General features: G+C 39.1%; 1 protein-coding gene across 15 annotated transcripts in view; it reads left to right on the top strand.

Moving 5' to 3' along the window:
• Positions 1 to 17,177, top strand: part of wnk1b (WNK lysine deficient protein kinase 1b) — a 92,662-nt gene that overhangs the window by 55,008 nt on the left and 20,477 nt on the right. For 8 of the 15 annotated variants that reach the window (XR_004342658.1, XM_032589379.1, XM_032589387.1 and 5 more), the window contains exons 7-20: positions 1,249 to 1,337; positions 1,621 to 1,760; positions 1,869 to 1,948; positions 2,032 to 2,211; positions 2,646 to 2,709; positions 3,059 to 3,252; positions 5,310 to 5,609; positions 7,192 to 8,574; positions 11,918 to 12,010; positions 12,363 to 12,437; positions 14,890 to 15,135; positions 16,572 to 16,633; positions 16,719 to 16,869; positions 17,033 to 17,149. Coding sequence is in view for 14 of the 15 variants with exons in the window: in XM_032589379.1 (XP_032445270.1) it covers positions 1,249 to 1,337; positions 1,621 to 1,760; positions 1,869 to 1,948; positions 2,032 to 2,211; positions 2,646 to 2,709; positions 3,059 to 3,252; positions 5,310 to 5,609; positions 7,192 to 8,574; positions 11,918 to 12,010; positions 12,363 to 12,437; positions 14,890 to 15,135; positions 16,572 to 16,633; positions 16,719 to 16,869; positions 17,033 to 17,149 (3,174 nt within the window). In the remaining variant the exon portion in view is untranslated. The remainder of the gene's footprint in view (positions 1 to 1,248; positions 1,338 to 1,620; positions 1,761 to 1,868; positions 1,949 to 2,031; positions 2,212 to 2,645; positions 2,710 to 3,058; positions 3,253 to 5,309; positions 5,610 to 7,191; positions 8,575 to 11,917; positions 12,011 to 12,362; positions 12,438 to 14,889; positions 15,136 to 16,571; positions 16,634 to 16,718; positions 16,870 to 17,032; positions 17,150 to 17,177) is intronic. The other 7 variants (XM_032589376.1, XM_032589375.1, XM_032589377.1 and 4 more) reach the window with 7 other exon arrangements.

Raw genomic sequence — 17,177 nt, 5'->3', positions numbered from 1 at the left:
CCACCCTTGCATAGATTTTTGCTTTATTGTTTGGGAGTTTTTAAGAATTTGACTTTTGTTACATCATTAATAATTTCTGATACTTGACGTGTGCGCCTGATTCCCAGTTATGTTGATTTAAATTGTTTATTTATGAATAAAAAGAGTAATAATAGTCTAGAAAAAATATTAAATTGCATTTAATATCCTCTTTACTTTTCTCTTAAGGTTTTCATATGGAAAGTAGTTTCAGCTTTAATTTTAGATGGTTATGCTTTATTTATTTTTTTTAACTCTTACTTTCTCATCAGTGGATTTTAAAGTAATGTTCAGGTAATTTATAAAACTAACTATGTTCCCAGATGTGCATCCATATGGTTAGTAAGGTCAAATGAAGTGAAATATAAAAAATGTATGGGTTATAATCAATTTTGAGTGTTTTAAATGTTTCCAGACATATAAAAAATGGTGATATAATTGTTTCTTCTATTCAGCAGTACAAAGTTTAACTACATAATCCTCTATTATCAATTGTTTTATTTGTTTTCCGTCTCGTTTTTTTCTTTTCCTTTTTGTCTCTTAAATTTCAACCATTTCTTAAATTTATATTTTAGATTTTGTTCTATTTTCTTTTTTATTTTACATTCTGAGCTTTATTTTTTTTTTCTCTACCCAGGAAGCCATAATATTGTTTATTACTGTTCAGCCCCAGCTGCTTTATTTGGTCCCCAACCTCTGAACTGAAGCCCTGCTGATTATGTCCGTCAGTGTTACATCTCAAATTTGGTTCTTGACTTCTTAATTGCTTTTGTGGGGCCCGTGGTTCATTATTTTCCTGTTCAGCCGACTTTATGTGGAATTTGTCCTGGGGTCAAACTTTTACCAGCTAGTCTCTGACACCACAGGTCACCTGATCAAGAAATATTTAACCTGAACACCGAATTCAATTGGCTGACTCAGTTAATCATGTTGGTAACAAGAATTAGATGTTTCAAAAACACAATTCAAAGCTAAAAACCTACATTAAAGTTATGGACAAAAAGAAACATTATGTCCAGAGATGAAAAACTAAATAACTGCACATTTGATATGAACATGAAGAACTTTAATTCTCCCCACATGTATATCAAATTGCGGGAAAGGTCACAGTAAATTTGACCCTGGGAAAAAACAAAGCTGTATTTCACTTCTTTTTCTCCCCGTGTTAATATTTCTGAAAGCTTTCTTGCTTTCATTGCTCTTCTATTTTTTTTTTTTTTTCGTGTGCAGGGAGTAAAGCCTGCGAGTTTTGACAAGGTGGCCATTCCTGAGGTGAAGGAAATTATAGAGGGCTGTATAAGAACAAACAAAGATGAGAGGTGAGTCACAAGGACAAAAACTTCCTCCAAGTATGGATTTATTTTCTTGACATGTGCTTGCTGAAATTTTATTTATTTCTTGTGGAGGGTTTTTTTTTTTGTCCCGTTCTCCATGCTTTCATTCTCTTTGAGTGGTTTCTAATTTTGATGAAACAGAAATAACCTGCTGCTTTCTGCTTAATCTTCTTAACTGACTGACACATTCTCTCTTACATAAACAGGCATTATCTTTATCAAACTAGTAGATTTTAAATAGCTTTATGTTTTAATCTTGTGTTTCCAGATATGCCATAAAGACCCTGCTGAACCACGCGTTCTTCCAGGAGGAGACGGGGGTCAGGGTTGAACTTGCGGAGGAGGACGATGGGGAGATGATTGCGATCAAACTTTGGCTCAGGATAGAAGACGTCAAGAAGCTCAAAGGCAAAAATATGGAAACACATAAAGCTTAGTCATAATATCTATGTGTAGGAGCTTTCCTTAGAGGCCTTAGAGTTATTAACTGAGCAGCACCATTTCACATCTTTATAGGCAAATATAAAGAAAACGAAGCCATCGAATTCTCCTTTGACCTCAACAGAGACGTACCTGAAGATGTGGCGCAGGAAATGGTATGTCCGCCTTTTAAAGGGAGAAAAAATGTGACTCAAGATGCAAAATATGCCTGATGGAAATCACCTGTGTCTTCTCACAGGTTGAGTCTGGCTATGTTGCCGAGGGTGACCACAAAACCATGGCCAAGGCGATCAAGGACCGCGTGTCTCTGATCCGAAAGAAGAGAGAACAGAGGCAGCTAGTGCGGGAAGAACAGGAGAAGAGGAAGCTGGAGGCTGAGAAACGGCAACAAGAGGCTTTCAAAGCTCCACACACCCAGGTTTGTTGGAGTGGTGCCTTCAGACAAGATGGTTTCAAAAAATTATTTTAACCCTGTTTGCATTATAGGAAATAATAGGTTTTGTTCGTTAGAGTCTGTATTTAAAAGTCCCATCTCACTTATGATGCTTGCCTGCTCAATCTGAGATTCATTGTCTATAGTATCTATCCACATATAGTAATATGTGGATTCAGGGCACAAAAACACATAAACTCATCCAATCTTAAAATTTAAACGTTTCAAAGGCTATAAGTAAATAACATAATGTCAATAAAATGTGTCTTCAGGGCTTAATTTAAAGGTTGGATACTTCAGAAATGTTTTCATATGAGATTATGTGAGAATAATTTTAGTGTTTCACACATCTTTCACAGGGCGGTCAGCAGTCGTTGAATGTTTCCATACTTGACGTTTGCTTGTGTTTGTGTTTCTAGTCGAAGACAGAAGAAACGGAGGCAGAACAACTTCACCATCAGCAGACGGGCCTCTCTCACACATGTAAGACTGGGAACTGTTTTACAAACCTAGTTTACCTTTGTCTTTAATTAAGATTAATGAATACTTAAATGAAAATTAGATTTATAAAAAAAAACAAACTGGGTTTAATTACAAGAAAAACTTTAATAGGGTTCAATTTGTGATATATTAAATTATAGACAGCTTGCTGATAAAATTATATGCATGTTGAATCCACAGTGGTTTCCCATTGTTTAAGTGACTTTAGGCCAAGTGAAGTCATCCAAGTTTAATCAGAAAACATCCCACATCTGATTCCTAACTTTTTTTATTTGACTTACAGCTGCAGCAGAATAACAGGAGATTTCCTCCATGTCTCTCTGACTTTTAGCTGAAGGCGGTTTGGACAGCGGACAGGGCTCCTCAGTTTTCTCCTCCGACTCCCCCCACCTGGGTCAGCTGACCATGTCTTACAGCTGCCCCCCGACCTCCCAGCCCCCCTCCCAACCCCAGACCCCTTACCCCCAAACCCCCACTGTTGCCTCGCATCAACATCCAGGCTACTCCCAACCACCGCAGCCGATGGTAAGTAACGGCGTCCTGTAAATGCCTCACGGCGGTCACGTCACGTCGGCGAGGCGACTCTCTGCTCACAGACGTGATAGAAACGACTCATCTGTTTGAAGTGAGCGCTCTGGGTGTTTTGGAGTGAGCTGGAATGACAGTTTGCAGTGTTTTGGAGTGGGAATGTGGATAGTTTTCTTTTGTTGCACCAATAACTTTATAGACCTCAAAAAGCAGCGTTTGTTCACTGGTCCACCAAGACGTGCAATTTACAATCTTTAATCTAATTTAAACAGGAAAACAAAGTTTGTTAGAATTTCCGCATTTAATCCATCAGTCAGGTAATACAGTCAGAGGTTTCGTCTAATAGTCAGACATTAAGCCAATTATTTGCTTTGTTATCCAGGCAACCAGCTGATCAGGCCATTTGCTTTTGGTTCAAGAGTCAGTCACTCTTTCTTCCTGCATCCCTCTTTCCCACAATCCTGCTTTCTGATCAACCACTTCTTTTCTTCTTGAACTCTCCATGATATCCAACAAAATATGTAGACATTTCAACATGTAAATCAGTTTTCACTCATTTACATGTGAATTTAGTTGTTCGCCCACCTATTGTTACACATTCTTGGATAAAATGTTGAGAAATAGTTTTGTTTACATCGGCACCATTTTTTACATTTTGTAATGATACAAAAATACACTTCTGTGTATTTTATTTGAATTCTAAGATCAGCGCTAAGTAGCACACGCTTGTGAAGTGGAAAGAAGATAATTGGTTTTTCAGCTTTGTTTACATATAGGAATATGAAAAGTATACCATGCAATCTTATTTAGCCTCCTTTAATTTACCCAGTCAGGGTTGAGAGCTGATTGATCCGCACAGAATATCTTTAACCAATCAGACTGAGCGTGAGCTATTTAGGCCAACATAATAAACATTTCCAGCTCCAGATAAGAAAAACTGGTGAGTCTGAACTCCTCAAATGACCAGGAGTTGCAGTAAAATGTGATCTACAAAGGTTTTAATTCAGGGAGACTGAAAACAAACTCACTTTTGTTTAGATTCTTGAAGGTGAACATTTTTGAAAACCATGCATTATGTCTTCCATTTACAGTCATGCACAACTTCTTGTTGATTTATCACACAAAATCCTGGAAAAATACAACGAAGCTTGTAGCTGTAATGTGATTGGATAATAATGTGCAAAATGTTTTATGTGTAATTATGGAGTTTATTTCCACTCTATGGTTAGGGTCCTAATGCAGCGTCATTTCCACATTTAGATATTTATTATTATTATTATTATTATTATTATTATTATTATTATTATTATTATTATTATTATTATTATTATTATTATTATTATTATTATTATCATCTCCTTGTTCAGTTAGAAGCAACAATGATGCAGATGAGTTCAGTTCCTTTCTTAATGTCTCTGTCAGAGTAGCTAATGGATTATGAGCTACATTAAACCTCTGATCAGCCTTGGATCTGCTCTGATTTATAGCAGAAAAAGAAGAAAAACAAGAATCGCTCTGACGTAGTTCTTGAGTTTACGGATTGATTGAATAAGACGCCTTATTTCACCATCAAAGCATGTCTTTATGGAGCCTGTGGACTAATGTAATCATCATGATAGGGAATTTTTAATTCTCAGCTTTCATTCTTGGTTGCTTTATTTTCTACAAACTTTTAGAAGTTTTTTTTTTTTCTTCTGTTTAAAATCTGTCTTTAATTTGCTGTCACTGAGTTGGTTAAAGTTTAATTCATGTCATCTTTGTATTGTGATATAATTGTTGAGTCCATTTCTCCATTAAGAAAAGTTTTGTTGAAGTTGAAGACTCAGAAAATTGTTCCTCTTGTGATAATCTCCTTCTACATTTAACAGATAAACAGGGAGATCATTGAGATTTCCGCAGAATGTATATTTAACAAATGTTAACCTGCATTTTTTTTTTCAGTTACATTTTTCCCTTGGTTTATCCGGTTACTCTTGTGTTCTCTTGAAGTTTTTGTTTTGTTTTAATTTTCCATGTTAATCTCACCTTCTTCCATCCCCTCTCCCGGCCTGCAGCCTGCGTCACACGGCCGTCGAAGCCGTAGCATGTCTATTTGCGTCCCCCCTTCTTCGTACTCCTTTTCCCACGCTCCTTCATCCCTGGCCGTTCCTCCGAAAGAGGCCGCCACGCCTCCTCCAGACCTGTCCTCCCACACCTCCACCACCTCCCCCTGCGCACCTCTCGCTTCTGAGAGGGACACATTCGCTGGCCGCCTCTCCAAGGCCCTGGAGACGGTGCTGCCCCTGCACTCGGGCTCCTCCCAGCCCAGGGCCAGGCAGCGGAGGGCCAGTCTGCCTGCCCTGTTCTCCACCCCTGTAGGTTCTCATGTGTAAGCCCCCCCAGTGGTGGGTAGAGTCAAAGAGGGAAGAGAGAGAAAAAGATGAGAAACTTTTTTCTGTTTTTATTAGAAGTTAGTTAATATGCCTGTCATAGTTTGCAGTTTTCTAAGAATAGTATTGGTGTCTGTTCACAAGCTCTTTCAGTTTAGCCATTGCAACAACTAGAAAGCTTATAGTGTAATGCTAAATTAGCAAAAAAAATAATAATAATTTAACAAGATGCATTTAAATTTGCACCTTAAGAAGATCTTGGCATCAGTTTTTGTGTTTGACGTCTCTGGTCCTGGGACTTTCCTGCTCTGCATGTTTTAGTGCAACACTAAAAGTAGCTGGTGTTTTCCATGTTTTTTGGCTATACACACACACACACACCGACACACACACACCCACACACACACACACTCATCCAGATGCATACATTTTCTGTCAGTAAAATCCTGAAGAGAAATCACCAATCATGTGAAATGACGAAGTAAGGGAGTTGTAACGCATTAAATCACTGACATAAACAGTTTTTATCCATGGTGCCTAGATAGGTGCTACAAGATTCAACAAATATTTGAAAAGAAAATCTTAATCTATTGATTTTTCATAATAATAATTTAAAAACTGGATTTTTTTGTTCAACAGAAAGAAGTAAAGCAAACAATAGAAATATCAGAAACAAGGCCATATCAGTATTTGTTTTGTAAAATAAGAGTTTGATCTTTACGCTTTCTTAGTTTATTTTCCTCTGACATGACATCAAAGCTAAAAGTTTGATTCTTCTTTTAGCTTTGTTCAAATTGAAAACTAAATTATTATTAACAGTGAAGCATTTAGTTAACTTCTCTGAGCTTCAGGTAATTTCAGTATAAAGACTAAAATGTGTCTGAGCTGAGAAACATCCAGGGTGGGATCTCCAGGGTCGAGCTGGAACAGCACTGAGACGGTTATCTCTCTTAAACTCTCTCTCTCCCTCAACTTGACCCTCATGTGTTCACATTGAACAAAGACAGTCATGAGCCATGATCATGCTCCATGGTACAGAGATGAGGTGCATCTACAGTCAGAACCAAAATCTTCTTCTAGATCAACTGAAGGGTAAATGAAACTGTGTAATTTATTTTTAACTACCTCATGGATGGTTAATTCTGTAATAAATACAGTTTATCTGACTGAAGATGCATCTGGACTTTTGCCACGCTTAGAGCCTTTCTGGCGTTTCCTCTTGCCTTCTCCACTTTCTTTCCAACTGTGAGTTTCTGTGTCTTTTCTTATCTCGGGTTTATTTTTTGGCCTGCCTGTCTTTGTGCTGCAGCTGTGATCCATCTACTGTTACTGGCTTTAAATCTGCGCCACACCTGCCGACTTTTTTTTTTATATACTTTTTGAGTAAACTTTGCTGCCACCTAACTCAGCTTCCTTGTGTTCTGGTGGATGGATGTGTTTGTTTTTTATTCTGTTTATTTGAAATTTCAACTTTTTCTTGCCCCATTTCATTTCTGGTCTTTTCTGTGGTTCTCTCTGCGATTCGCCTGAACTTCATTCTCAAATCGATTGTATCTCGTTGTCGCAGCAGCATTCAATGCCACACCCCTTCGGTGGAGGAGCAAGCTTGGCCGGAGGAGTCCCAACTTTCCCGGAGCCTCCGGCTATTTTCTTCCCCGCCATCCCCGAGCGCCCCATTTCCTTCTCTCCTCCTCCCACTGGCCCTCCGAAGGGCTACAACACCCAGAGACGTAAAAGCACCTCCATTCTGGAGGCGCATACGCGGCACTTCCAGCCCGCATACCCTCGCTACGGGAGCACCCTGCACCCGTTTTCTGGGATGGAAACTGTTGAGGGTCCGTCTCTCTTTATGGTGAATCCTGGCTTTGCAGCAGCGGCTCAGAGACTCGGCCCTGGCGATTCTCTGCATCTCCCGGGGCAATCCGAGCCGACTCTGTATGGCTATAAGGACATGAAAGCGGAACATGAGGAAGCAGTGAGGCGGCTGAGTCTTAATCAAGCCGCTTTGTTGGACCATTACGAAGCAATGGCGTATGCGGGGTATCCGATGACTGCCCACCAGCTGGGTCACCTGAGTTTCCATCATCAGAGGCAAGCTGCAGCAGCGGGCTTGGGCTTTGATCCTGGTCCTCCACCTCAACCAGGGTTCATCCACCCACAGATCATGCAGAGAATAAGCGCACACAGCCCAATACCTCCGACGCTGCCCCCCATGGCTCCTTCCTCCAGTGGTTCAATCTCTTCTTCGTCGTCCGAGGGTTGCTTTCCTCCACAGCATGCGTCCTCATCCCCCTACCCCATTTCTGCACCTCCAGTAATGGCCGATGCGCCGCCTGCTGGAAGTGTTTTTGAGTTTCATCTAGCTGCAGCCGCTGCGGCCGCCGCTGCAGACCCAAACCTGCTGGCGTCCAGGATTTACAGAGCTCGCCGCAGCTCCATGGACCTCCCTCTGGAGGACAGCTCTGGGACGGGGTCGGGTGGTTCGGGTACCTACAACCGACTTCAGCCGGTAACAGAGGAGCTCTATGCCTACATCAGTCCAGAGCTTCCTTTGCCTCCAGGAAATCTCCTCCTTCACCACATCGGTTTGACCGCAAAGGACCGAAGCCCTGAACCGTCCAGCGACTCTCTGGCCTCCTCTGATGCAGGAGAGTTTCAGTCGCCTCCTCCCCCAAATCTCCCCGCTCAGTTCGACTCGTCGGCCGCTCAGACAATCCCTCGGCCCTCCTCTTCCGCACACTACAATTCCTCGGCGGGAGCCCATCTCCAAGAACCCCAGGGTCATCCGCCTTCAGTCCAGAACTTTTTCCCTCCTACCCCGTCGTCTGAACTCCCACCTGGTGGTGCATCGTCAGCTCAGCCGGAGTCTCTGCAGAGTCCCTGGCCCCGGCAGGAAGCCCAGCACATTGCAGCCCAGCAGGAGTCATTGCAGGCTGCTATTCCCCCTCTGGTACAGAGTTCAGACCTCAGAAACCCTTGTATACCTCTGGGTCAGTTGCTAAAGGAAATCATTCAGTTATCGTTTTTTCAGAACTGGGATGATTTCTTTTCTTACAGGGTTCCTACAGTCGTTACAAAAATAACTTTCTGTATTTTATACAATATTAGATTACAGATTATTTCCATTTTTATAAAGAACAACGGCAAGAAACTGTAACCTGAACAATCTAGAGTGGCTCTCAAAAGTGTGAACATTTCTGTTAATATGCCAGTTTTTGTAACATTAAGAAAGCAAGACCATAATGAATTGATTTCTCTTTTACCTTGAACACCAATTTTTCTGAAAAACAAATTTAGGAGGTGAGAAATATAAAAAGAATAATGTGCCACAGCAATCTGAATGCACAAGTTTACATACTGCATGTTCTCATTTTTTTATTTATACAGGTCTAAATGTTTATCATTATTATTATTGTTTTGGGAAGAAATTACTTCCATCTTCAACCAAATTATACATAAAAACACAACCAATACTTCTGCAGCTCTTTGTGTTATTGTCTATGGCAAATACAAATATGAGGAAAATCCTACTTGGACTAATTTTGCTTGATTTCAGTTTCATTTTCACAGTCACTGGAGTTGACAGTCAAAGGGTTAATTTAAACAAAGTATTTCTGCAACCACTTTATTGCATTAATTTGACATTTTTGCCCCTCTTTGTTTTTCAGTTGAATTTATGTCACAGTTAAAGGTTGAAAAAGGCTTAAATCATTATCTCAAAAACGTGCAATTTCACAGAAGTGTGTACGCTTTTAAGATCAACTTGAAGTTGAGGATGTTCTAAGAACTCCTTCAACAATCTTGACATTTGAGTCTGAAAAAATGTGTTAAATGTAAGATTTGTTGGAACCCTGTATTTATTTTCTTTTGGTTTCCATCATAAATATTTTTACCTGATTTACATCAGTGTTTTTAAAACTATTAAATGGATATTTATTTTTTGTTTTGCCCATGAGATTGTTGGGAGTGCCTAAAACAAGAGGATGTCAAATCTTAGTGCTTTTCAATCAAATTATATTAGCAATCTGACCCAGAGGCAGTCATAGACCCCCTGCTGACTCCGGCTCTCCCCAGCTGATGCTTATTATTCATCCTGTAGTCTTGTTGTGATTTTAACCCCCTACAGTCAAATATCAGCACCACAGAAAGAGTCTCACAACACTACCATTATAACGACAAGCTCACCGTTCCTTCACTCGGTGATCGTGTGTACAGCATTGCCGATGAAGAGCGTGATTTTAATCTAATACAGTTCAATTAGGGCTTAATAGGAGAAGTTTTGACCTGGATCACATTGTTTCATGTCCATTAGAAGAGTCATTATTACTGGTTATATGTAATTTAGAAGTTGTGTTTGAGACCCTCTCTGGTGTATAAGCTTTAGAAACGATCTAAGCCCCCTCTTTTCTGTGCCTTTGTTGCTTTATTTGTTTACTTTGTCATATAAGTAAGTAATATTTTGTCTGTATGTTCATATATGAATGTATATGGATAAATGTGTGTTTGTATAGGTATACTGATTCTGCTGTATACTTAAACGTTGATCGTACAAATCCAAAGTCGGCTTGACCTTCAAAATATAAGTCACTCGAACTATCTGAAAACGGCTAATTTATTGCAATCTAAGATTTAAATAAAACTAAAAAAAATGATAATAGTCATAATAATATGCAAGACTTTGCTGGTTTGTATGGGCAAACACACAGAGACATACAACAAAAGCGAGGGGGTTTGGACACTAAGCAGTGTAACCGTGTAGAAACCCGTTTTATGTTTGTGTCGATTTTCTGTTGTAAATCGAAGAAGGTTTTTATTTTTTTATGTTGTTGTAGACTTCAACGATTAATTCAAATGTGTCAAACTCTTAGAATGCTGGTGTTTACAATGCCAGCAATATCTTTTTGCATTTGCTTTCAGCCACTTTTAATTTCTGCATTTTCCTATCATTCATTCATAATTAGTTTCCCTGCCATTCATCCTAATTTTAAAAAATACATATATATATAAATTTATCAATTAAATTTGTGACGTGAACCTCCTCTATGTTTTGCTGCCTGTGTTGGTAAAAGAAGGGTAGGTAGGCGTGTGTGTGTGTGTGTGTGTGTGGTGCAACATGCTATACCTGCCAAAAGCTTTCAGCAGACTGTGTGAAGGGGAGCTTTATGACAGGTACGGAGTTGCCCACAGCCTTCTAAGGGTTCAGTCATCCAAAGGTTGTGTGAGATGCTGCCCTGTAATCCTTTAGATTATGGGACAAACTTGGTGAAAGTGCAGTTCTGGTAATAATTTTACAAACGCTCATCATGGACATAAATGTTACTTTAATTTGAGGCTTTTAAAGATTCAAACTGTAATTTTTTTCCAAGAGTGGAATGATCAGACTGCAAATTCAAAAAAAACTATCTGGTTGACATATTTATATTTAGTTTGGATTTTCAATTATCTCAAATGCACATGTAAATATATATGTATATATACTGTACTATATATATGGTATTGTGCACTGAGTTTGTTTTTTTTGTTGAAGTCATTGAAATTCTTTGCTGCACCATCATTCCCCTCTGAAAGAAGAACAAATAACATAAAATCACAACATTACTAGGATATTACTGTCCATGATACGTCTTTGTAAACCACCAACTGCAACTGTATCTTCTGTTTATGCACAATTACTGGAGATCCACCAAGGTTGAGGCTCAAAATGGAAGGAGTGAGCTCAAATGAGATTTTTATTTTTCTTTCCACCGCTGAAACTTTCCTTAATCAGTAAAAGTGGAACAAAGAAGCTCATACAGCAAATATTGCTTTGACTCTTTAGTTCAATATTCAGTTTTTTATATTCCAGCCACTATACTAGAATTCACTATCACGACATTATGTAATAGTTATTTTCACTGCCAATCACTTAGGGTCTTACCTGCATGTGACGTGTCCTACTTACACCCTGCCTAACCCCAGTAATGTGCCTGTACCGTTGCTATATTTCCATCCAGCAAATGTTGGTGTGCATATACCCGTCTCTGGATGGTTTAGTGTACATTTGGTGTCTCTATGCATGTGTGCATACACAAGAGGAGAGTATAGTTTGAAAATAAGGGAGAAGGAGTGTCTTGTGTTTGCACTCATGCTTGGTTTGGGTTCAGATCTGCAAACATGTACTGATTGGTTCCTTTTTTTTTTTCTTGTCCTCAATCTCCTGCTTTCCCATCTACATCCTCCATCTTTTTCCCATCTGCCACATTGGATCTCTTCCTCTTTGTTCTTTGGTCTTTTTCTATAAATCTGTTTCTAAGCAGCAGGTTCAGACTCCCACCCCTAAACCAAGTTCAGGAACTCCTCTGGTTCCTGCCGCCACTCAGCCTGATCCCACAGGAACTTCCCAACAGGTAGGAAAATGAAGAGAATTTAAATTCAACAGCTATTATTATGAACCACATACAGAAAAAAAAGCATTTTTTGGTTCTTTGTAAGAGTAATTGAGAGGTTTTGTCTTGCACTGATATATATACATATATACAGTATATATATAGCAGTCTATTTAAACAAATATGCATGATATTGCAATCCACTTGCTTTTACATTTGCGAATTCATTTTGTTATTCACGAGAAATTTTTCATTCTTCTTAAAATAGGTTCAGATTTAAAGCTTAGATTTTTTCTTCCAACCTTTTGTTTTGACGTCTTACATTTTGTTGCTGCACTAAACTGTATCTATATTTAATTACGTGTTTTTCCAGGCTGTGTTATCTGGTCAGAGTTCTGTTTCCCTTCAGAGTCCAACACACACAACGCTGCAGCAGACGTCTGCACAGGTAATTATTTCAGTTAGCTGGTTGCAATGTGCCTTAAACATGCATTGATTCTCAGCGTGTATTTTGCCAGTACTTTCTAATTAAATTATTTTTAACCAATGTGCAATGCAACTCAATACAATAGATGAGCTCTAAGCTTCCACATCTTTCAGATGTGTCTCTGCCTCAGCACACCTGTATCAAATAAGTAGGTCAGGAGCAGGACTATGTTGAACTTGACAGCATGTTCAGGAAGGCGTTCAGCCGTTTGATTCAGGTGTGTTATGGACCAAGGACACGTCTAAAAGCTGCCTGTAGAATCCTTGTCCTAAAGCCTTGACTTGCTGATGTTTATGTAAGTCAATATATTGCTATTTTTGCAAACACACATGTTCATAATCACTTTAGAGACGTAGGAAGGGGTCTATGTACTAAATTAGTTTATATCTACTGTATGTAACCCATTACTATCATCACTCCTGGTAAAGATGTTTAGAAATTGCTTTTTATTGCCGTGAAATACTCAGACACTGACCAACATCATTTATTCAGAATACTTTCCACATTAAAATATATTTTTTTTATAATAAAGTCACTGTCATTTTCTATATAACAACGATAACTGAAGCATTTATGGAGTTTGTTGAAACTTTTAACTTTAAATTAATCAACAACAACTTTGCGTTTCTTCGTTTTAATAAGCAAATTCGTAATTATTAGAATAACTATAATGAGCACTTGTGTAAGACCACTATCTGCTGCTTAGGGATGAGCTTGAAATGTTTATAACAAAATGTAATTGTATTTATTTTGATACTGATAAAAAGTAAAAAAATAAAATCAGTCACTGTTAACTGATGAACGTCTTTCTTTCACTTGGTTGCCGCCTGAATAAACTGCAAACATTTCTCAATATATCACATGAGATGCAGGTTTTTTTTTTTAAATTAGCCTCTTGCATCTCTGTGTTTCCTCTGACTTCACTTGTAAACACCTCACTTATACTGAAAACATTTATGTCGTCTCGGACACCTTTCGGAGCAAAGCTAAAACTATGTTTCTCTGTATATCTCTTACAAGAACAGCTACTCACTTAAATTTACCAACATCTCCAGTAAGAGCACCAAATCCCAGCACTCCTTCCCAACATGTACTGTGACGAGGAGAGCAGCAAAGAGTGATCAGATCTCCATAAAAGCATTTTGAATTTCCTTCTACTGATCTCTACCAGGGTTGTTGATAATACTGGAAGACCTTGTACGCTATAAGTTATGTTCACATGAATAAGCAAACGAACTGTACAAGATGGCAGCTTTGAAATGATTACTGTGATGAGGTTGTGCTGTTTATAGCATGTTCTGCTTTGATTCACTTTAAACTCTGTCTTAGTTTGATTCATTTTCTTGTCTTTTGATCCTATTGCATGCTGCTTGTCTTTCACCTCTGGGATTGTGTCGTCTTTCTGTGGTGCGTGTAGTTTTGTGACCTAAGCCTCTCTCCCAGTATAGAGCATCTTTATCTGTTATACCAGCAAGCTCTGGTTCAGGTACAGTCATAATACATATCGTAGACCAATGACCATCTGTGTGTGTGTGTGGGTGTGTGTGTTTGTGTTGCACCCTTCAAGCTAACCACACATCAGTGCCATTTGTTGGTGAATCTGTTTGATGTCCCACAGATTACAGGCAAATTCAGCCTCCATAATTGACTGAAATAACTCTGTCATCTTTTGTTGCCGTTTTTCCTTCGGCTCTCCTACTAACTCCTGTGATTAAAAGCATGAATCATACATAGCAGGATATTTTATGGAAATGAAGATCCAGAATCAAAGACTGCTAAATATCAAAAGGTTAACGTTTAATCACCAAGCAAATGAGAACTTTAAATGAAAGCTGGATCACTTATTTAAAAATGTAATTCTCAACTACAGCCTTACACAAAATCAAGATAGATTTGGTTTTTTCTTGGTTTATTTGCACTTTTATTTTTTCTTCATCAGTCTTTAAACAGAATGTTTTTCTACATATGTATGTTTTTTTTGGCCCGTGCTGTATGGGTTATTAGCCATCACTATCATGATTTTGTTTTAGTTTCTGAATGAAGAGCCACAGATACATGCATGACTTACAGCTATGCTATATGTGTGTGTCTTGTACAGAATTTGCTGTTCAGTCTCGACTCTCCCAAGTATCTAAAAAACCTGTGCGTTCCAGGTTTTTTGCCTACACTTTGCCATCTACAGTCAGACATGTTTGCTCTTAATTTTCACATTTGAAATAACAAAGGTCATATGGTACGAAAATCACAAAAGCCTCAAATGTCGATTCTCGCCACATTTTCACTTCTAATCATCGTTTGGGTTTATCTACTTCCTCCTCGTTCCTTTGACGTTGCTTCTATCTTTTTCTTGATTTTTTTTCCCCCTCCTGCTTCTTGTTTCTGTTTTCCCCTTATCTCGGTACCGCCCTCTCAGCCCAGTTTACCTCCACCAACTTCTACTGTTCCCATGGTGACCCTCCCTTCTCCGTCGGCTCTTCCGACACCAGTCGTGCCCTCCCTCCCCTCTCCTCTGCCAATCCCTGTTGGGGTGGTGCCTACACTCGTTCTCTCTCCTCTTCCTCCTGTGCCCACACCTGTGCCTCAGCCTTTGGCCACTGTGGTGCCAGTCATCAGCGTAGTCACCGTCCCTCCTGACTCTCCCATGGAAGCCCCTCCTAAGGTACTGGTTCTGTTCAAAACCACCAACTGGAGGTTATGGCGCTGTTACGGGTTCGGGTAAAAATAAATGCTGCATCATCCAAAAGTCCTAAAGTCAATTTTTTGATTTATATCCTCATTTTCTCCAGTTTAAAGCACAAACTTGTAAATTAGTTGCTGGTATTTCTGGCCAGACACCTACATCTGCTCATCATGAGCATTAAGTTTAATTTGATTTAGGTCTTTAATTATATAAACTTTGTTCTTCCAAAGTCTATTGATGATACAATCAAGTGCAATGATTTGCATGATTAGAATTGGGTCCACATGTTTGAATTTATTGTGGATTTTAATTGATTCAAATCATAAAATTAAACATTTTGGCTGAGCGACTCCTCCTCCCCCCTTAACAGTTAATTAAATGCCCCATAGCAAGCAGCACCTCCTCCATTTGTTTGGTTGTTGTTCTAAACAAGCTGCTGGAATAATTCTGGGTGTATTTTGAACCACCAGTTCATTCAAATTGGTTGGTTTCCTGGAATCAACCCAATTATTACGTATAATCTGCACCTCTCTGGCATTAATGAAATGTATATTCTTTCATTAATTTATCTTAAATAGTGTAGAGTTCGGATCTTTGGGAAAGCCATACCAGGAGCTCGAGGTTAGCCAGTTCATATGTGTGATGGAGATGAGTGTCCTATTTGGAAAGTGAAGATTGATGCTACGGTTAGCATAAAAAAGCCAATTAAGCAATCCACAACAAATTGATTTATGTGCACCCAATTCTGTTTAAAAAAAAACCATTAAACTGATTTTGTATTTTTCTGTTAGCTGTGGAAAAAGAAGCATTCACAACAAAATCCCTAATTCATTACCTGGATGTATATTTAATTATTTTATCCTAGCCACAAGTAGAGTATGCAAGTCTGAAATGTCGCTTAAACAAGGAAAAGATTGTTTTGCATGCAAAAGTAAAGAATGAAAAAAATATTTTGACAACTCCAAGATTAAGTATTTTACTCTTGAGAGTATAAAGCTGGTTTATATAAAATGTGTTGATGTTGAGCATTTCTTTGTTTTGTTGGTGCCAGGAATAAAATTAAAATCTGGCAATTAGAGTCAAGAGTGCTGTGCAGAGTGTTGAAATGCAAAACAAATAACAGCTAAGGGATTTGTATTTACAGGACAAAGTCTTAAATTAAGGGCGATTTAACAACTTTTCCAGGCTCATACGTTTTTAAGTTTTATTAAAAGAGACTGTAGTTTGATGGATTCTGGGTCAGCATCTTTTAACATTTGCTGTTGAGGTAATTCTCATGTTGTTTTCTAGTCTCCCTTAGTGTTTTTCTCAGCTTTAATGCATTTTTTCATCCCCACAGTTTTCCTGGTATGTGTGTGGTGACGCCTTATGTTTGTTCACGACAACATAAACATGTTGGGTCATGTGTGTTACAGTCGGCGTCGCAAGCTTCAGAGGGCCAATTACAGCCACCCCAAGTTCTCTCATCTATAGAAAGGTAATGTGTGCAAGTAGATACCAGATAACGTAGAATAAAAACCTTTTCTCACAGTGTTTATTTTTAACTCCTGCCTTTCTCTCAGCGGCCACTCGGAGACCTCAGGCCTGAGCGACGGAAACGAAGGAGGCGCCGGCCGTCATGAGGGTCGCTCCACCAAACGGCATCAGAGGCGTTCTGTGCGGAGCCGGTCGCGCCATGAGAAGACATCCAAGGCGAAACTCCACGTCCTCAGCGTAACAACTCTTTTCCTAATCGTTCTGTCGTTTTAACATCTTGCTTTGTACGACACAACATGTCGTAGAATTGTGAATTCAAATGCATGTCGTGAATTGTTGGTCAAAATAGAGATAATTTTTCTGTTTCTTTCTTTGTTTTGTTTGGTGTAAATGGCTGCAGATCTCCAACCGAGGAGACAGAGTGGCAGAGTGTCAGCTGGAGACTCACAACAGGAAGATGGTGACATTTAGGTTTGATCTGGATGGAGACAACCCTGAGGAGATCGCCCAGATCATGGTACGGTGCTGATCACCCGAATGCTTTT

Source organism: Xiphophorus hellerii, chromosome 17 (assembly GCF_003331165.1).
Source record: "Xiphophorus hellerii strain 12219 chromosome 17, Xiphophorus_hellerii-4.1, whole genome shotgun sequence".
Lineage (NCBI taxonomy): Eukaryota > Metazoa > Chordata > Actinopteri > Cyprinodontiformes > Poeciliidae > Xiphophorus > Xiphophorus hellerii.
This window is presented reverse-complemented; position numbering and strand designations above follow the sequence as displayed.